Source organism: Trachurus trachurus (assembly GCF_905171665.1).
Source record: "Trachurus trachurus genome assembly, chromosome: 6".
NCBI classification, from domain to species: Eukaryota; Metazoa; Chordata; class Actinopteri; order Carangiformes; family Carangidae; genus Trachurus; species Trachurus trachurus.
In genome coordinates this window covers 9,928,067-9,949,799 of record NC_139897.1, presented here as the reverse complement: position 1 = coordinate 9,949,799, position 21,733 = coordinate 9,928,067, and the positions used below count along the sequence as shown (strand labels likewise).

Below are 21,733 nucleotides of genomic sequence, written 5' to 3'. Positions count from 1 at the left end.
GATAGTGCAGGTATTTCCTTCCTGCTGCTGTCAGATTTTTCAACAAACACTAGGCTACACACTACACATGAGATCACACACACACACACAACAAACTGACACTCATAATGTGCAAACCTCATATGCTGCTGCTATACTGTTTTATAAATATCAAATTGTACATCTTATTATCAGTATTTATTATTTGTTACTGACATTTTGCAGTTCTTATTTCTTGAACTGTCCACTTTTTCCCCCAGCATAAGACTTATAAAGCAATATCTTCTGTTAGAAACGGGTGTCTAGACAATATTTATGTGGAGGAAAATCATTCATTCCTTCCTGAACTCTTAAAAGAATAAGTAAATGAATGATAGCATCCTCCAGTCCAGACTTGTGTTCAGAGGGAGATGAAAGGTTAAAGTAGCTGAAAAACTGCAGGCGCTCTGCTGACTCTGATATCAGATTCATTACGTGCTTATTTAGGAGAGAGTCGGTCAATACGGGCTGATAAAGCTGAGTCAGTCATGTGACAGAGAGTCGAACCCACTCTATCCAGACTTTAATTTCCTGCTGGCCAGCCTGCAGGAGAAACACGGCCATCACACAATCATTTACCACTGCTGACTCATCAGACCTTATATCACTCCTACTTTCTTGTCTCCTCGATCTAATTCTCAGTTTTTCACTCTCATTCATCTATTTGTGGTTGTTGTTTTTTATTCAGAAGACACCAGAACCGCAAACATTAAAGGTACTGTAGATTAAAAAAAAGATGCTACAAAAACAACGTTTACTATGACCTTATGAGCTTTGTTGTGTCTGTGTTGTATTTCCACTCTAAGCTTGATGGGTAACACATCATTGCACAGGTCTGAGCATCAATAAAAAGATAATTCAGCCTGGAGGAGTGACTATTCATGTGGCTTTTGAGGGGTAATGGAGGATTTTAAATTGTGAGCTCCTATAGAGAAAAATTAATTGTCAATCAAAATCATAATCCCACCCGCTGTTGACCTCAGCTAGTGAGATGTGAGCGTACACAGCTGCCTGAGTGACAGGGACTAACAAATAGTTTCAAAAGGCATAAAGTGATCAGGAAGTATTTTCCTTTATGAGTTGTATTGTGTGCATTAAGTACATATGAACCTGTGGAACAGAATTGCCCTCTGGGATTAATAAAGTTGATCAAATCAAATCAAATCAAATCAAATCAAGTAAGATCAGAGCTCGTGAGCTCTAGCGCATTACTAGTGAGTACGGAGTAGGGCTGGTTGAAATATTCTCAAATCAATATCATGAGTATTTGGAACTTTCACGTCCATTTAAATTAACGAACCATCACTTGGTGTAGCAGTGTTATATTGGTGTTACCTTTGGTCACTGAGATGTTTTTTCTGAAGTGTTTAAATTGGACCTTTTTTGTATTAAGTCAAATCTCTTTTTTAGGTAGAAGCTGCTCATTGACGCTCAGTGTTTCTCATGTCATATCACCAGCTTCAATGTAAGTTGGAAAGGGCGGAGACACTGAGGTTGTAATTTTTTCAGCTCAAATTCAATTCAAGTCTTTGTTGTTTTTAGTACTTTTGGGGTTCATAGTTCAGCCCCAATGAAAAGCTGTAGTTTTATTATTAAAAAAAGGACTGCATGATTGTCTGTGAGTGTGGCTGGTAGTGTAAAGGACTTTGAGTGGTTGATAAGACTAGATAAGAGCTGTACTAGAGCAGCCCATTTACCATTTGTACAGTCAGTGGAGCTTAAACAGTTGAACAAGTGCAGCAATGCAGTTGCCGTCACCCCAACCACTAATGGTGTAGTGCTGTTAGCTTGATGGAGTAATGATCTTCAAGAGCCTCAGAGGTGGAAGAAACCACACAACCAGACAGGCCACACACTGTGTGTATCACAGCAATCTGTGTTAGTTGATACAGTATATCTGATGAAGTGGATAATCATTCAGTGCAGTGTGTTACCTTTCAAACTGTGCATTATCTGAATGAAGCCAGTACTAATACAAGTGTAGGATCCTGCTACTCAGGCAAGCTACCACACAACAGTTGTGTACAGAATGGAGAGATCCAAAGTTATTCTAATGTAATATATAATATAAAAGTTTCAAAGCTACTGTACGTATATATTATGAAGCTGTGGTTCTATGGATTATCTAGGTAATAAACTAGAGTTACCATAGGGTTGGTGGAGCTTTGTGCAGCTGTGGTGTTGTTGATGCTTTTTGGCGCAAATAAAAATTTTCACCTTTCTCTATCTGTCTATATATTTGTGAAGAAAGTATTTGACACACTGGTTTCCATAGCCCGCCGCCCGTCACCCAAAACTCAACCAACACAACTAATGCATAAATACATCCCCAAAACCAAGATCCTGAACCAGGCCTTTCAAGTTTGAGATGAGCCGAGTAAACTTCATAGTTAAAGGAGCTATGGGATGGACACAACATACAACCAATAAAACCAAACCAACCAACATCAGACTGTTTAAAACCAAGATGGCTGTGATTATTCCTCTTTGGTTTGACTATAATCTCATGTGAATGCACAACAGGTCAAGTTGAGGGATACTGGCCCATGCAGCGACCATCACACTGTGACCATCTGCCCTGTTTCCCAAACCCTCCCACTCCAGCAGAGATAGACAAATAAATAAATAACAACAATACCAACAAGATACGTGTGTCTACGTGTTCATCTTTCTAAAGCTCCGAGGACACTCACTGACATAATGTAATCTCTTCCGCTGCCCTGACCCAACCCCCCCCCCCCCACAACCTGTCACCCAAACACAATCCCCTCCTCTTCACCTGGACATTGGTTATTACATAAGTCTTCACAATGGAAAAATATATTACTTAACTCTTTTAACTGACCACAGTTGCACACACAATACAGGTAGGGTTAACTGTCACTGTTACATTGTTGCACTGATATAAGTCAGAACTTGTGATGGGACATTGCTACATCAAGTTTTTTCGTAAATATATTGGAGAGTACATAGTATTTAAACAAAGAACTTTTCGACCTTTGCCATGACTACGATCTATGCATCATATTTTTTAGCTGTATCCTTTTGAAAGCTAAAGACATTCATGTTTTAAGGAGTGAAGCTACACAGTATATCCTGCATGTCTAACAAGCTAAACACTTTAAGATAAGATAAGATAAGATCAGATATACTTTATTGTCCCAGAGGGAAATTCATTGTGGGCAGAACTTAGTGCAGGTAGACTGTATCGCCAAACAGGACAGGACCACATCACAAAACAACACATGGTAACATACAACAACCACATGACAACATCACAGTACAAGCACATGACAACGACAGAACACCAATCGTACGACATACAGTAGCAGCGAAAGGCAAGAGGGATAGGCAGCGGCAAATAGGCAATAATAAAACTATTGCACAACCCCGATCCTACTAAAAATATGCAAAAACAACACAGAATACAAGAGTAGGAGCAGACAATTTGATAAACAGTGCTAGAATAAAAATGAGGCACCACTATTAATATATAAGTATAAAATAAATAGATAAGTAACTTGCCTACTAAGTAGGCGGGGGCAATTTATTAAGGAGGGAGATGGAGGTGGGTAAGAAGGAAAGTTTAAGGCGGTTGCTTTTGCAACGGATGGCTCTGAAGCGTTTGCCTGATGGTAACAATTCATATTCAGAGAACAACACATGGGATGGGTCTTGCAGGATGCCTGTCTGATTACAGAACTCTCATAAACAGACTGCAAGGGCAAGGGCTGGTTATTTGACCCAATTACTTTCATTGCAGTTTTCACTATGTTTGCAAGTCTAGTTTTCGACTGTACTGTTGAAAACTAGACTTGCAAACATAGTGAAACTTTGCGCAACATAAGTGCCACCTTTAGATTTGGTGCTGTTTTACAGTTCTCCTCCAGCTGTATGAAAAAACAGCCCACCTGCCCATCACCTGCCTGTGTCTGTAACCAACACCAACACAACTAATCATCATCATGTAAATGCCTAAGTGTTGAATAATGTAATTTTAATGTCTCTCTCTCTCTCTCTCTCTCTCCCCCGCTCCCATCTCTTTTTTTCTGAAGACAGATCAACTGTAGAGGAGTCACCAGCGGCACCACAACATTTACAAGCAGTAACTGGGACAGACCTACATTTCAGCTACACAACAGCTTGGCTGAATTTGTGATGTTAGAAAAGATCATCATTAGTTAACACATCAACACAACATCACTGTCTATTAACTTGAGATGCCAGTGAGAGGAAGCAAAGCGACATGAGTACAACTTCCATGTTTTAGGTGAATTAACTCACTATGTTTTTCTAAAAAAAGAAAAAAAGTCAAATATCAGCTTCATCTCAATCACTAATTTCTCAATTTTAAAACCAGACCAGACATAACAATCCAAACAAAAAGCTCCTCCTCTAAAGTCAACTGAGCAGGGTTTAGCAAGCCAAGATGGCTGACCCCTACCATAACAACGTGTACCAACAAGGCGGTGACGGCTATGGATCTTACGGGGAAGGTGGCGACTACCCCCAGGAAGAGGACGCAGCCAGCGATGTGACCGAGGGACACGATGAAGAGGATCAGATGTACGAGGGAGAATATCAGGGGATCCCCCACCCGGATGAGGTGAAGGCTGCACAGAGAGCTGCTCGGTGAGACGACACTTTTCTGCTTTTTTCTTCTTGTGTAAATGTCCCAGTCAGATGTGCAGCAGTGTGACTGCAGAGGACGGTGGCGCCGTTATAGTCCAGCAGTTACTCTGGGCCTCAGCTCCCTGAACCTTCTCCACTGTGTAGCTGATGTGTCAAACATCTCTGTTAAAATGTTTTCATTTTGTTGATAGTAACTTCCAGATATAAATTGTTTTAGTCATTTAAATCAATACAAAAGGTATTGATGTAACATCACTCAGTCTTCAGGTAGAGTGAGTTCGTCTCAGTTCTGCGTTTCCTTCTTCGACCACATCGTTGTTGCTGACCTGTTTTAACCCCTCTCTAGATAATTCATTACTTCACCTTTGTAGAAGGACCAACACCAATGCAACTTACACATATTCATATTTATTCATAGATTCACCAGTTAGTGAAATTTACTATCACTATAATGCTCCTCTTAATGTTGATGAAAATGAAGGGTGGGAATCACCAGAGGCCAATACTGTAACGATACTTGTGTCGCGATACGATATTATTGTGATATTAAAAATATTGCGATATGCTGCAATATTTGTGATTTATTAGCTTTTTTCAACTGCAAATGATGTCTCCAAATGAAAACACTGCTAACATCTGTTTTAAGATAAACTTAATCTGTCTGTTCAGACCAATACTTTGCATCTGTACTGTATATTGATACAATATTGCCATGTAAAATATCGCAATAACTATGCTGTATCGATTTTTCCCCCACCCCCAATGAAAACACAGGAGAACAGGGACTCTCACTGGACACAGAACCCAGATACATAAGCATCCAGTTTCTGGCTATGAGAAAATGAAACATGTTTTTAAAAATGTGGTTTCCTGTGAAACAACCGATAATTAGGTGAACATCTAAACTTCAGCAAGAAAGTGTTTTAGAAAGCGTAGCAGCATATTAGCAGAGCAGCAGCAGTCGCTCAGGAACAAGAGTTTGTAGGTCACCAGCGTCTGCAAGCACGAAGAGCCCAGAGCACAATGCAGAAAAAGAGACTTTAGGTTCTGTTTATGGCTGCGTAGCACGTTATGCAGCATGTGTGGACAGCTGGCTGAATCTGTTCAATCAGATGCATATGAGAAATCCTTTGAACTGACAACACTTTTTATTTATCTTTTTATTCTCTCTGTGTCCCAGGGCTAAAGCCCGAGCAGGCAGAAGCGGCGTCTCTGAACTGGAGGAGTTATCAGAACAGTACGAGGACATCATGGAGGACTGCGGCCACGGGAAGTTCCAGTGGACGCTCTTCGTGGTGCTGGGCCTGGCTCTGATGGCCGATGGAGTCGAGTGTTTCGTGGTCGCTTTTGTTCTACCGTCTGCAGAAAAGGACCTGTGCCTGTCCAACGGAGAGAAAGGAATGCTGGGTAAGAGCTTTAATGAGTCATTGTTGATTTACAGTGTTGGTTTCTTTGTAAGATGCTGTTTTTCTAAGAGAGCTGCAGGTGAAGTCTGTGCTCAACACAACTCTGTTACTACTACTGAGGATTTATTAGGTCAATATTGAAGCAGTACTGAATCTGAATGGTAATAAAAAGGAAGACACAATAAGGGTTCAGACTGCGACTTCTCTGCTGATGGTCGAAACATTTCCTGCACAGATGTTTCCAGAGAAAAAGCCTCCAGACTTGTTTCCCACCTGAACTTCCTCCACCTCATCACATAACTGTCTCCACTCCCATAATTAGTCTCCAAGAATAATGAATCTGCTCCTTTCACTCTCCGCTTTCCACACAGACCTAATTTCTGCCTGATTTCTCACCGTTTTGTATTTGCCTGCTGCTTTTGTACTCTTATCGTCACCTCAGTACGAAATGGGACCAGTTTCTAAAGAAAACTGACAGGTAACTGACTTAGCTATTACTGGATCTCCAGCTTTACCGTAGTGCTATATTTGCGGCATTCTGCTCCGACTCTTCTGCTCTTCTATGTATTTGTTTGATAGATTAAATTCTCGTTGTCAGTCTCCTTTCACACCCTTCATTCGTGTCATAATGGTGCAGAGAACAACTGTACAAAACAACTGTACAAAACAGTGAAAACAGTAGTAACATAGTGGATGTAAATAAATTACCTGCAAATTCTTTTTACAGACACTGATTCTTTTTTTGTTTTCTTTGTTACCAAAAGTCATGGCAAGTCAGACAGTTCAGTCAGTGCCATATTCAACAAGATTAATGTGTGATATTATCGTCTTATCATTATATTAAAACACACACACACACACACACACACACACACACACACACACACACACACAGTCACACTCACACTCAAAAAGCAGCCAAAGAGTCAATGATTTCCTGCAGCAATCATCAAATTGCTCCTGCAGTGTAATTAGCTAATGGGCTCCGAGGAGGAGGGAGGAATGAATCGGCTTGTTGCATGAGGATGTGTAATATAAATTGTGTTGGGAAATTGGCCCATACGCACTTTCTGAACATAATCGCTGTATGAGCAAGTGTGTATGTTGGAAGTTGAATGGTGTGCGGTTTTAGGGGGCGGATGAGGAGGAGAGGGAAGATAAGCTTCAGCCTGCTGCCATCAGGGAGGAGACTGCGGAGTCTCCGAGCCAAGACCAGTAGGCTGGAGAAAAGCTTCTTCCACCAGGCAGTCAAGATGCTGAACTCTCTCCCTACACTGCCCCCCCTCCCCGCTCTGGCCCCTACCCACACAACCTGAACACTGAACTACATGCACACATTCACTACATACACATTCATCGGTAACACTTTACAATAAGGGTCCCTTAATTAATGTTAGTTAATACATTATTAAGCATTATATATAAACTAATGTGTTAATTAATGCAGAGTAATGCATACATAATGATAACTAATTACTTTATTCAACTTTTAAATGTATTTACTAACTTTGAGCAGTAAACATTAATTAACTGCTTACTAATAGGCTACATTAATTAATGTGTGTCCTGAACCTAAGTAATACATAATAATGATTGTTAATATATCTGCGAACAGTTAATTAATGCTTAATAACGTACTAACTAATGTTAATTAAGGGACCCTTATTGTAAAGTGTTACCCATTCATCTTATTCCAGTACAGTACAGTACTAAAAAAAAGACAATACTTGCACTACTGTCTTTTTGCACTTGACTGCTGCTGCTACTGCTATTGTGCCTTCTATTTATTTATTTTTATTATTTATTTGTATTACTTGTTTGGCTTAGTTTTTTATTCATATTTATTTTAGATTGGTATTTTAGATTCACATATTGCTTTATTGTTTTTTAAAAATGTTTATTGTCTGTCTGTCTACTGTTTGCACCGAGGGTCTGAGAGTAACACAATTTCGATTCTCTTATGTCCCGTACATATTGTGGAATTGACAATAAAGCTGACTTTGACTTTGACTTTGATAAGAGATGAAGAGGAAGAAGAGAGGAAAATGAGCAGGAGAGAAGAGGAGAGGCAACAGTAGAGGATGAAAAGAGGAGAGTTGTGGAGAAACATCGAGAATTAATCAAAATAGAGGGGGAAAACATATACTGTAGAAAAGAAAAGAGGAGAATAGACGAGTAGAGGGTCACTCTCCCATCTCTCTCCCTACACCAACTTAACTCAGATGTGTAAAAGGATAAATTACAAAGTGATGACATATCAAAAGGTCAAAGGTCAACTCCACTGCATCCAGTTCCCCAGCCTGAACAACCACAGCTGCAGTCAGAGAGAGAGAGCGACTCTGAAGTGCTGAGAAAAAGTAGATTTTCTGAACATACTCAATACTTGTCCTCTACCTCCACTCCTCCTCCGTCTGTTTCTTCTCCTCCTCCACAATCCTCCTCTCACTCCCGTCTCAAACCTCCTCCATTCTCCCACCTCTTTGGCCCAGAGCAGCGTTTGAGACGGATCCGTGTTTGTGCTGAGTCAGCAGACACACTCATCGATTGATCTTCTTGTCCTGACCTTGGAAACAGCGTCTCAGTATTTCCAGGGACACAGTTATAGAGAACACACACACTACAGCCGCACTGAAACCAAGCAAAGAAAGTTTGTCACACTCTGTGTAAGGTGTCCGTTTATTTAGAACAAGGCATGTTTGTACTGAATGTGTGGATGAGGTTTTAGTCTCAGACCCAATATGATGAGTCACAGAGTCAGCTCTCCCCTGTAGCACAGCCATCTGCACTGTGGTGTAGTGTTGCCAGTATCTGGCAGCAGTTATACAGTTATATGCTGATGAAGATTGGCCAAAAAGAGCTGAGTGCGCTCGCTGACATATTTCCTACCATAAGACCTGAGTAGAGTAGAGTTGATGATAGTAAGCCTGGCTGTGCGATAGAGAGATGACAGGATACACAGCAGTGTCACACACTGTTAATGAGGGATCAGACACAGTGTTTTCAATAAAGATTGTCCAAAGTCTGAAAACCACTCTGATTACCAGGTCTTTTATGTGACGTCACACGTCAGTGAACAAAAATCACTTTTATGGAGTAATTTTTTAATGAATTACTTATACCATCAAAAAATATAACAAACTTTACTACAAGAGTTGCAGGGAAAGGTTTGTCTGTGTCTTCCAACATCATTACAAGTTATTGTTGAAATATAAATGTATTGATATTATGTGTGGCAGGCAGCATTGTTGTCAAGATTTGGTTTAAAGGTTTTTGTCAAAACAATGACTTTGTTACAGGGCTTTCCTTCTAAAGTTACTGTACAGTCATGATGATCATACTTTGTGTGTGTCTGTGTGCAGGTCTGATCGTCTTCCTCAGCATGATGGTGGGAGCGTTCGTGTGGGGCGGCCTGGCAGACAAAGTCGGCCGTCGGCGATGTCTGATCGTGGCATTGGCTATAAACTGTGTCTTTTCCTTCCTGTCGTCATTTGCCCAAGGCTACGGCTTCTTCCTCTTCTTCAGGCTTCTGTCTGGCATCGGGTAACAAACAAACACACACACACACACACACACACACACACACACACACACACACACACATGCTCACAGTCCTCTTTTGGGGCTAAAGTGATTGATCTATTGTTTTTACTATGTACATGTCAGAGCTGTATCATATCAAGTTTGGAACAAAATGTATTTTGTATAAAATGACCAACAGTACCAACAAACCTAATCCCAAGAAAAGCTAACAAAAGCCCAACCCCTCCATGGTCTGACAGCAGATGGCTCAGCCTATGGCTTCTTTATTTAAGGCTCATCAACCCTCAGCCACACGTTTGGCTCGTGTATAACTGTCTACTTTATCTGAACTGTACTTAATGTAATAGACTAAAAATAGCTTCTTTTTCTGATAGCTCACTCATTAACATAGAAATCTACTGCAAGTGTACTCACATCTCATCTCAAATCCCCTGATGAATCAAGTTCAGTCTTTTGGTAGGAAAGGAAAACGTCTGTTCAACTTCAGCTATATCTATGTTACAAAACACAGGACTGTCAAGATAACACTGATTAAGATTATTATTATATCAGTATATTATTATAATTATTAATATTATTAATAAACTATCTTGGTAACTGTTTCTTGTCAATATGTTGACAAGATCTTAATTGAAAAAAACCTCAGCAACAAACAACAATATCCTTTGTCTGTAGCTGACGTTATGTTTCTTATTCTAACCAACACGGAGCAGGTCTAGAGTCACCAACAGGCTGCAGCCCGCCTGTTTTTGGAAATACTGAGATCCATTTCCCTAATGGATCAGAGTGCACCGCCTTCATTTTTTAATGAGCTACTTAAAAAGATTTTGAATTTTCAGATCAAATTTTTTGCATATTGCTTTATTTTCATACGGAGCTGTGTGGCATGTAAACTCCATCCTGAGGTGCTGAAACCTCTCACCTCACCTCGCTGTGTGCGGCGCTCTGGACCTTAGAGGAACTCTGGGTTCAGCTGATCTTTACCTTACAATGCAACAAATGAAGCACCATCCATATGCAGAAGGTGGCTCCATCCCAGAATAACTGTGGTCCACAGGGACACACACTAATATTAGAAATTAGGTCACACACAGCACAGCAAAAGTGATACTCAGACACACACAATGCTTTCCTCAGAGGTGTATGGGATGGAGTCACAGCATGTCCTGCTGCTGCATAACCTCTCTGCTGCACTCAGATATGTTGTTGTGCTTATGATGAAATAATATCACATATATCAGATTTCACAACACAGCTCTGTCACTTACAAGAGAAACAGAGTCTTTGTGCAACCTCTTAATGTCTCATTCTGGTTTACTGCAATAAAATACAAAGTGTTTGATTCAGTTATCGTGCATTTGTCACAATGAAAATCCAAAACAGAGAATTACAGCTCTTCCTAGTCTTACCAACCACTCAAAGTGCTTTACATTACAAGCCACATTTCTCCATTCACACAGCACTTTGTTGTACTGTACATGTATAGGATGTTTTCTATTCCACATACACACAGACTATATAGTATCAGGAGAAGTTTGGGGTTCAGTATCTTGCCAGAGGACACTCCAAGTTCAGGAGCTGAAATTAAACCCCCGCCTTTCTGATTTGTGGACAACTGGCTGCACCCCTCTGAAATAGGCCTCCTTTATTTTGAAAGCTATTGGTTTTCAATTGAGTGTAATTATTCCTCCATTCTGTTGATCATGTTGATTTCTCTCTCTCTCTCTCCCTCCCTGCTTTCAGCATTGGTGGCACGGTGCCGATCGTGTACTCCTACTTCTCAGAGTTTCTTCAGATGGACAAGAGAGGAGAACATCTGTCCTGGTTGTGTATGTTCTGGATGATCGGTGGGATCTACGCCTCCTTCACTGCCTGGGGCATCATCCCCAGATACGGTGGGAGATTGAAATCAACAGTTAACATTCAAGACAGACTAGTAAACAACATGAAAGCTGCTCATTGCATCATCTACAGTAACATAGGGTTTTGAGAGCATACATTATAGAGAATATCATCAACATCTAGTACTGCAGTCCATGAAGCTGAAGCAGAGAAACAAAAGCCCCTGTGACTCGTGTTCATCATGTTTTATACTTTTGCATCATATCAACTGTGAAACAACCCGTCCCCTAGAAATCTGTGACAGTCTACAGATTCTATCATTTTACTCATTTTGATGATTTTTCCGTTAAGTTACTGGGGTGCTTATGTTTAAATATCCTGAAATGTTCAACACTCCCTTGTAGCCTGAGGAAACTTCTTCATCAGACATCAGACTTTGCTTTGAGAATAAAAACATTTTTCCTCACTACAAGCTTTAGTGAGAAGATCTATCATGATCTATCAAGCTGTCGATGCAAATTCAGTTTCTGCTTCTGCTGCCAATGCTGCCTTTTCAGACTCATGTAGAATCACTGAAAACACCTGAAATGTGGAAACAAAGCAGGTTTTCTGACGCCTTAACAACAGCCTCTACAGTGACCACTGACCAGCACACTGACTCCACTTGTCCAGTCCTGAAACACGAGGAGACTGATGGGACCAATGTTTGTGTGTTTGTGTGTGTATGTGTGTATAGGCTGGGGCTTCAGTATGGGCACAGAGTTCCAGTTCCACAGCTGGAGGGTGTTTGTCCTGGTTGCGGCTCTTCCTGCGATCACGTCTCTAGTTGGACTCACCTTCATGCCCGAGAGCCCTCGCTTCCTCCTGGAGGTGAGACTCTTCTACCATCCTAACAGATAATATACAAGGAAACTCCTTGTGGTTTCACCCTGGAACACAGAGCTTCTGTGATGCAGAACAAATCAATAATGCATGACACACTCTTACTTGATCATGCACTGCCTTAACCTGCACAGTGGAGGCCTTACATAAGCTTCGCTTGCATAAACATCCCTCCTCGCTCCTTCTAACTGATGGTGGTCACTGAGCGGAGTCAGATGTGTATGTTTACGTGTATGTTTATGTGTGTGTGTTGGGCAGAATGCCAAGCACGATGAGGCCTGGATGATCCTAAAGCAGGTCCATGACACCAACTGGAGGGCCAAGGGACAGCCAGAAAAAGTTTTTACTGTAAGTACACAGAACCAACATGGATTGAACACAATACAACTGTGACTCGGGCGTATATTCAGATACAAACCTGCAGTGAACATATACATGCAGCATCCACACAAATCTCTCTGATAAGCCGATTCATTGTGTTTTTTAAAAGATGAGCTGATTGTCATTTATTCCTGCTTGAAATGTTAAATTAAAAAAAAAAGTGTAATCAGTGGAAAAAAGCTCAGTATGAAGCTAAGAGTGTATCATGTTCAGGGGAAGTTGCTCTGGTGGAGGTCAGACATTGTTTCTTTCTGTGTCTCCGTTCAGGTGACTCACATCAAGGCTCCGAAGACGGCGGAGGACGAGTTCATCGAGATCCAGAGCGCCACAGGAACCGCTGTACAGAGATGGGCCGTGCGCTCACTAACACTCTGCAAACTGGTACGTTCAAGATGTTCAAACACTGTGGATTTGTAGAGTAATATGTCATATTCAAACTGATTTCTGAAACATTGTTGTTGGTAAATATCTGTAAAAAAAAATCGAACCTAGCGCTAGTAGCTGAAAGCAGAGCGACTTGTTTCTTGTGCCACTGCTGTACCTACATGTGTGTTTGTCTCAGGTGTTGAAGAACGTGGCGTCTCTCCTGTCTGCAGAGCTGCGCTTTGCTACTCTCTTCATGGCTGTCATCTGGTTCTGCATGGCCTTCAGGTGAGTTTGTGACGCCACCAGAATGACGAGCAGTGACAGAAATCCTGGAGTCACATTAAAACAGGCATGTTGTAATTACATGGTCATTAGCTCAGGCTTCAGAGCAGATTCTGATGCTAATGTGATACGAGGCTGTTGTTGTATTTCTGTTTGACATTGCGGTTGTTAAATGCACCTTTGATTGTTGGTTTACTTTTCTCTCCTTTTGTCACAGTTACTATGGTCTGTCTGTTTGGTTCCCTGACATGATCAAACACCTGCAGTACGAGGAGTACAAGTCCAAGGTTAAGGTGAGGTCAACAGCAAGCATACGGAATAATAATAATACAATAATAAACAATATATAGTAAAATCTCCCAATTCTGTTTCACCCTCCATGACAGCAGGTGGTGCTATGACTCAATATTAAAAAGCCCATCATAAAAAGAGATTTGAATCTTGAATGTCTATGACACTAATGTCACTGCTTTAATACGGGCAGCACAATCATGAAAATAGGAACATATAAAATACTGGCTCTGTTAGATTCTGAAAGGAGAAAACACACAACAAATCATATTGGTTAAGGCTAACATCCACACAGCAAGGTGGTGAATGTTGTTTTGTCTGCTTTCAGGTTTTCCACAGAGAACGAGTGGAGAACTACCATTTTAACTTTTCTCTGGAGAACCAAATCCATAAAGAGGGAGATTACATCAATGACAAGTAAGTTTTACTGTGTCACTTCCTGGACACAAAGCACACAGATAGATTTATATAGATATATATACAGTACATCTATTGGTCATTGTACTTAAATGTATGTGTCAATAGAAGTGTGATTAATAGCAAATAAAACAACAGTGAAATTAAAAAAAACTCTCTATATATAGTCACCAGTACAGATCAACTGTGTTTCCCAACTCTTTATTAACTCATAGTGTAAAAAAATCTGCAACATATAACACAGTTATTTATTTATATTATATGTATTTATGTTATATTTCTTTCTTTCTATATAGATTGACTAAATGTTTAAGTTGTAAGTTTGTTTCATAGGATCTGTATTTTTCTTTTTCCAAAACTATCTTTAGCAAGCTACTTACCAGAAATGATAATCCTAACCCTGCATTCACACTTTCTAAGGCATTTTGGTGAAGAAAGGTCTCTACCTGTTAACACATTGCTGTGTGCTAAAATACACAATAGCAGTGTGAAGAAGGAGGTGGCCATGTTTTAAAAGAACCCTACTTTCCATTCCCTGTTTAAACCCCCCACCCCTCAGACAGTGTCTGATAGATAGATAGACCGTAGTAGGTTTACCAGTCATTTCATTCTCAGTTCTGTTGTTATCAGAAACCAGCATGCTGTGGTTCATCAGGTTAATGTTTGTAGGTTAATGTCACTTCACTGCATACGCTGACGGTCAGAACAAAAAAAACCATTGAGTTACATTGTGAAGACACTAAACCTCGGCAGGTTTAACAAGACTTCACACTACACATTTTTATTTGATCACTGTTTCTGTTAACTATTAACTGTTTGGTTCTGTATACAAACATATAAGCTTTGTGATACATGTGGGCGAAGCCAGTGAAGATACACCTGAGATTTTGTTACAGCACCTGCAAAATCCCATGAGTTCCTCTCAGCTCAGTGCTGGATATTTCTGTGTGTGTGTGTGTGTGTGTGTGTGTGTGTGTGTGTGTGTGTGTGTTGAACACTGCTGTGACAGCTCTTTCAGTTTAGCAGCAGAAGAAAATGTTTTTTCATAATAAAATTCCTCTCCTAGAGGTGCGGAGGGTGGTGCTGGTATTAGGAGTATGTCTGTGTACATGTATATATTCCAGGCTCTGTATTTATTCATGAATCTAGGGTAAGAAATAAGTTTTTTTCGTACACTTCGGGACGTGTCCTTGCCTGAGGTGATCAACTGTGTTTCGTGTCTGTCAGTTCAGTTCTGTGCAGTGCAGTTCAGTTCACTCAGCTGAGGAACCTGGGATTGCTGCAGCGTTCTCTAACAAAGTGAGGGTGTCTATCTTCAAGGTTGCTTCACCTCTGCAGAGGAAAGTTTTCAATGCAGATATACAGTATGTGACAGTACTGTATATTATTTAACTTCTATGCTCCTTACAGAATTAAAAACGGACGTGATGGGCTTTAACTTTAAATTCTAACATGAATATTGTTGCTGCCAGGGTTGCCACTTATGATATCGCCATGGAGATAATCACTCCACCATTGTCACTCCATCACACTGTCCATGAGTGAAGCAGTGCTTATTTCCATGGCGGTATTATCAGTGGTGGCCATCTTGGATTTAATACACGCAGCCCATTGTGTCCATTCTGATTCTGTGCTGCCACGGCAATAGAAGAAAGTCCATGTTTTCTTTGTCTGTTTTTGTGTGTGTGTGTGTGTGTGTGTGTCCCATCCCATCCCCATAGGTTCATCAGTATAAAGATGAAGTCAGTGAAGTTTGAGGACTCACTGTTTGAAGACTGTCGCTTTGAGGACATCAGGTCCACAGACACAGTGTTTGAGAACTGCACCATCCGCTCCACTGTCTTCTTTAACACAGGTAGGTTGAGCAGGAGCTGGGCTCTACAGGAAGCACAGCTCCAGCACTGACGATCAGTGAAACCTGGTCAGAGTTCAACCTGCTCAAATTAAAAAAAAAAAAAAAAACTTTAGATTCTTCCTCTCTACTAATGTTTTTGTAACTGTCTTGTTGTGATGTTGAACACAGGTCAGAGGTTAACATATTGGGTATTTGTGGTGCCCTCTGTAGGTCAGGCTCCCATCGCTTATTTATTTTACATTTATGAACAATCAGACCAACATTGTAGGATGAGAAATTAAAACTTTTTATGATCTTCAGTGCTACCATCAGACCGATTGGACTCTTACAGTATCTTGAGAAGTATTTGCACATCATTTCCAGTAACTGTGTGAACTGTGAAGCTTCATGTCTCTAGCTCATTCAGGCTCATTCCATTGATAAACCAGCACAACAGGGCTCTGCCTCTCCAGGGTTAGATGATAGATCCCATGACGTACAAAACCTTGACCGATGTCTTTTGACCTTCTCCCATACTCCCATACTACTATTGCATCTCATGTTTGATGGTCTCTGTTCTATGTAGACCTGTGGGAGGAGAAGTTCATCGACTGTAAGATGGAGAACACCACCTTTGAGCAAAATAAACGAGGCTGCCACCTGGACACCGGTGATGAAAACGACATCCTCATTTACCTGGTCAGCTTCCTGGGCAGTTTGGCGGTGTTGCCAGGCAACATCATCTCAGCCCTGTACATGGAAAAGATCGGCAGGGTCAAGATCATAGGTGACGTTTGGAAGTTTGTTTCCTTTCAATGATGATTGTTGTTGATGATGTTTCAATTTTGCATGTGGCGCGGCTGTGTCCGGGAGTTCATGTGTGCAATAGCATGTTGTTGTATGTGCAGCATCAATATATCTAATGTAGACCAGGTTATTGTAGAGGGTTATGGTGGAAAATTAATATCCTTTTGAGAGTTGGTGTATACGTCACTATAATAAAACCAAGTTAGGATCTTTCTGTCAGTATCAGTCTGAAAGGGATACAGCCACATCCTCAAGTTATACTCATGTCATGGTGGACAGTTCACCCTGATCCACATGTGTTTCAGTTACTGTCCATACTGTACACAGTGGATCACTATAGAACATAAACATAAACATGGGTCTAATAATATATGTTTTCACAATCCTTAAGTTCAGCCAAAACCATGATAGTACATCAAAGTACTAATTCAAAATGGTGAGCAAAGACCGGTGACTTAACTTAAAGTTCTGTGTTATTTTCTCATAATAATGATTGTGACAGAAATTCATTGCAAATTTTTCCTTAATTTATTTGGGTGCTTCTCTCTGCTGTTGTGTCAGCTCTTAGTTATGTTCAGTTCTTCTTTGCTCATTGCAGCTTAAATTTTTATAATACAGCTCATACTCTGATATTTTTCCATTAGTCCCTAGGTTGAATGATGGATAGACAGTGAGTGTGGATTCTGTGGTCTCTCCTCAGGTGGCGCCATGCTAACTTCGGCAGGTTGTTGCTTCTTCCTGTTCCTGAGCTTCAGCCAATCGGCCATCATCGCCCTGCAGTGTCTGTTCTGTGGCATCAGTGTAGCTGCGTGGAACGGCATCGAGGTGGTGACCGTGGAGCTGTATCCTGCTTCTAAAAGGTACCGACATTTACTGTTACTGACAGTGTTAGTGGACAGTTTTTCTGTAGTGTTCGAATGTATGCCATTTAAAGAGGCAGGGGGAGTACCGAACGATCTGAACAGAAAAAACAAGTTAACTCCAGGTGGCGGGGGTGCTCTTGAAGTAAAAAAAAAAAAGGCAAAAAGGCCATGGATTACAGTATGGATTAAACCAGGGCATTTTACATTAAAGGCCCCATGGCATGAAAAATGTGATTTTGGTTATTTTTTGGTGCTTGGGGAGGTCTCTGGGCCACGTATATACTGCCCCATGCATCAAACTGGTCATAAACGGAGAAACACACACCGCCCATTTGTAGGAACATTCTCTTTGAGACGAGCAGATAGCACTTCCTCCTTTCTGTGATGTCACACACAAGGTAACTCCGCCCACCGTGACCAGTTGTTTTTTTTTCAATTTTTATGAATGCAGCTTAGGTTTCAGTTACTTGCCTGTGATTGGCCCGACCACATGACACTCAAAAACAGTCAGCCAATCAGAGGAGAGGTTCTCATTCTCTCTTCTGATTGGCCAAATGACCTGTGCCTGCTAGAGCTCCAAAAAGAGGCAACAGAAAGGGGCAATATAAACGATATTAAGCAGATCACAGGTACTCAAAACCAATGATACATCTTGTTAGGGATATCAGCAGGTAAATAAACCCAGAGAAAAGTGCACAGCATGGGGCCTTTAAAACAATGGTGAAACACCGACCGGTTTTGACCAACACTGGTCTTCTTCAGGGCGTGGCTGGGGAGAAACCAGAACTACAGGTAGAGGTCCTCTATATTGGCAAAATTGGTGGCCTTGTTATACATATCAACAAAACACAATCACAGATCAACATATTGACAAATTGGAAGGCGCTCGAGTGCCTGAAGCAAGCCTCGTTCTTCTTCAAATTTATCCTGTCAGGGGGAGAAAAAAAAGGCATACTGTAGTCAAACATCGAAATGGAAATGGAAGTGCCAGTCTCAGTGTCTTGTCTCGGTTTCACAGGGCCACAGCGTTCGGCGTGCTGAACGCCCTGTGTAAGCTGGCGGCGATCCTCGGCAGCACCATCTTCTCCAGTTTTGTGGGGATCACCAAAGCCGTCCCCATCCTGCTGTCCTTCACGGCGCTGGTGTGCGGCGGCCTCGTGGCTCTCAAACTACCGGACACCAGGGAGAAAATCCTCCAGTGAGAATTAAGTTTGAAAGCAAGAATTGAAAAATGCCTGTTATATGTAAAGAAACCAACTTCTATCTTTTTTTTTCATTTGCACCATTTTCATTTTGTACATGTTCTACAGAAGTTGAGGGGGGTTTGGGTCTTTCCACTGATTTTAGTTGTTTAGGGGTGTAGTCGTACAAGTTTCTGTGTTCAAGAGGCTGAGAGTGAGTTCTGTTCTTATGTGTGATGCTATGTGTGATGTAATGTATCAATTAAGACAAAATGGACTTATTGTTATTTTGTGTAAATGCAACTTGAGGCTTAATCACATGATCTAACAGGTTGTCACATACTCTGCTTCTTGCCTTTCTACCAGTGGCTCCATGAATGATACGGAGCCTTGTCAGACACTGACCAAATGTTTCCTCTGTCTGTTTTCAGCCTTTCTAATTATTTTAGCTAACAAAATAGTGAAAGGTGCTTGTAGAAGCTTTGAATTGCTCAGAGGTCAAAGTTGCCCTCCACTTTGTGTCAGTTATACTTGAAAAGACTGGTCTTGTGCTGAGTCACCAGCAGCTCTGACGCACTCAGAGTTTTGTTTGTCCTGCATTACAGAGCTGTCGCTCACAGCATCAAGTGGTCCTGTAACCTCAGCACTATATTACCATTCATTTATCATATTCAGAATGACACGGTGATGGCTGAAGTTACGGATGACCTACTCAAAGTGAGACAGCTACTTATTTGTGTGTTGTCCACCATCTTCTCCCTTATCAATGTTTATTTTCACAACTTCCTGTATTTGGGTAGTAAAGACAGTTTGTCCTAACTTTGACTTATATGGAAATATATTTAAGTAAAAATATGGACATTATTGACATTACATCTACCTGTTAACAACTTTTGAGGTTAGTTCTACATCATAATAAAAGAATTAATTGGCCTATTCAGCTCAACACACCAAACAGAACAAACCATTGTAAATGAGTTATTTCAGATTCTTGTTTTGTGACTGGTGTATGGTCACACAAAATAAGTAGGTTGAATACATCAACCTGTGATTTGAACATTTTTACATTCATCATTTTATACAGTAAGCTTAAAAAAGAAGAAAGGATTTATCACTAAATAAGAAGACAGTAATAGAATAAATATATTTCCTTTAACCCTAGCCTGAAGTTAAACAGTTATTGATTCAAAATATTGCTCTCTCACCCCAATTTCCTAGAGATTATGTTTCTACACAGATAAACTGCAACTTTCAGTGTGTTTCTTCCACCAAATTGTCCACTTGTGCTTGTTGTGACCCTTTTAAAGGAGCTACATTATGTGAAAGTGCTACATAACTAGCATTAACAGCTGTTCACTCACCAGTCATGTAACTGTAAGTTTCTTCACTTTCATTTTTATCAGGTTGTTTTTATCATTAACTGATCCCTGGTTGGGTTTTCACTCAGATCTGATATCGTGTTGACAATGAGAAGCTACATAAAGCTCAGACTATTTCGGTTTATACTAAAGATAAAGCAGATTAACCTTCCTCTGCTGTTGTTGGCTGTGAATCTGAAAGTGTTCACTGTGTCTCTTTGTAGGCTGGATAAGCCCTTGATAGGCCAGAGCTTTGACTGGCACTTACACCACTGCTTTATTTTTATGCTATTTCAGTGATACATAGTATTAAAGGGACAAAAAAGCTGTTTGTTTACACAATTGTGGTTATTTGTGTAGTTATTTGAAGAATGGGAGTGAAATTGAAACCCTCCACTGACTTTTTCATCTGTTCACATCTGCTCAATTCAGACTTTGGAAGTGTGTGGGGAGGGGGTTCAAATGCTGTTGGATAAACTGAAAACCACTACATTTGAAAGTAATAATTTGTATTTATAAGATTCATGGATCAGGTGACTTTTCTCTGAAATTCTGATGATTATGCAAAATCACCGAACTTCTGGAAACTCACAATTTATCTTTAGAAACAAAAACAGCAAGATAAATGGAAACTGTTAACCCCTTTTAATTGAAATAATGACAACTGTATGATTTTCATTTCTTTCTTTTTTTTTACATGAAAAAAAATCACTGCTTGCAAATCACCAACATGCGGCCAAGTCGACTTGTGTATGATTGTCTATAAACATGTCGCTAGTACTGTTAGTTTTTGTTTGATGTACAGTTTTGGGGCTGGCTTATGAATAGTGTGTTCTTATCTTTATTTATTTGGACTTGTTATCTGTGTCTGACGTGTCTGTAAAGCAGAGACAAAAAGCCATAATCTGTTCTTTGTTTGCATATTTTCTATTTTAAATCAATGTCTTTCTCTTTTTTTTTGGTGGAGACGGAAAAATCCTACCAATGCAAACTGTTTCACTGTCCGACTCTATCTGTCTTTACTGTGTGCATTTGTGGCTGTGACAAATCAGACCAATAAAATGAGTTTATCAGTGCACTACCACCCGTTTACCTTGTGTCTGAGAAGGCATCCTATATCAGATATTGAGTACATCAGGGACCCAGACCTCACCACAGAGAGTATTGGTTCTTGGTATGGTAAATTCAGTTTGTGCCAAATCATCCTTAAAACAGTCTTCAAACTAAGAGAGGGATGGGACAAAAGCTGAGTGAAATGGAAATACGATTGACAGAACTTTTTCACAAAACACAACCTCCCAAACTACTGTACAAATAAATTTGGCACCATCCTGTAAAGACACTCAGCAATTCTGGATGAGCCCCCATTTCTATGACAACCCTGCTCACTATTTGGGGAAAAGGCAGGGAGACAACATAAAACCAGGTGGTAGCGGTAATACAAATGTATTCTTCAGCCTAGCTAAAAAAAATAAAAAAAAACACATACAGCTTTAATATGACAACTAAGATCCGAGCATCACTAAACATAGTCCAATAAGGAGAAATACTAAGTGAATAACAAAGTTGCTCAAGGTGAGTAACAAAGAGAGTTTTCATTATCAAGGTCCAGCGATGTGAAGCCTCTTGTTTT

The 21,733-nt window shown here is 40.5% G+C and overlaps 1 protein-coding gene across 1 annotated transcript; it reads left to right on the top strand.

Annotated features, from left to right (window-relative positions):
* Positions 1–4,447: 4,447 nt before the first annotated feature.
* LOC310988006 (synaptic vesicle glycoprotein 2B-like) lies at positions 4,448–18,763 on the top strand (the record flags this gene model as incomplete). The annotated part of the gene is made up of 14 exons (XM_083974486.1): positions 4,448–4,650; positions 5,831–6,057; positions 9,416–9,596; positions 11,340–11,491; positions 12,175–12,308; positions 12,579–12,668; positions 12,969–13,082; positions 13,264–13,352; positions 13,567–13,642; positions 13,969–14,057; positions 15,779–15,912; positions 16,478–16,678; positions 17,399–17,558; positions 18,580–18,763. 14 exons carry the CDS (start codon positions 4,448–4,450, stop codon positions 18,761–18,763), a joined length of 2,034 nt encoding a protein of 677 aa, XP_083830612.1.
* Positions 18,764–21,733: the final 2,970 nt, after the last annotated feature.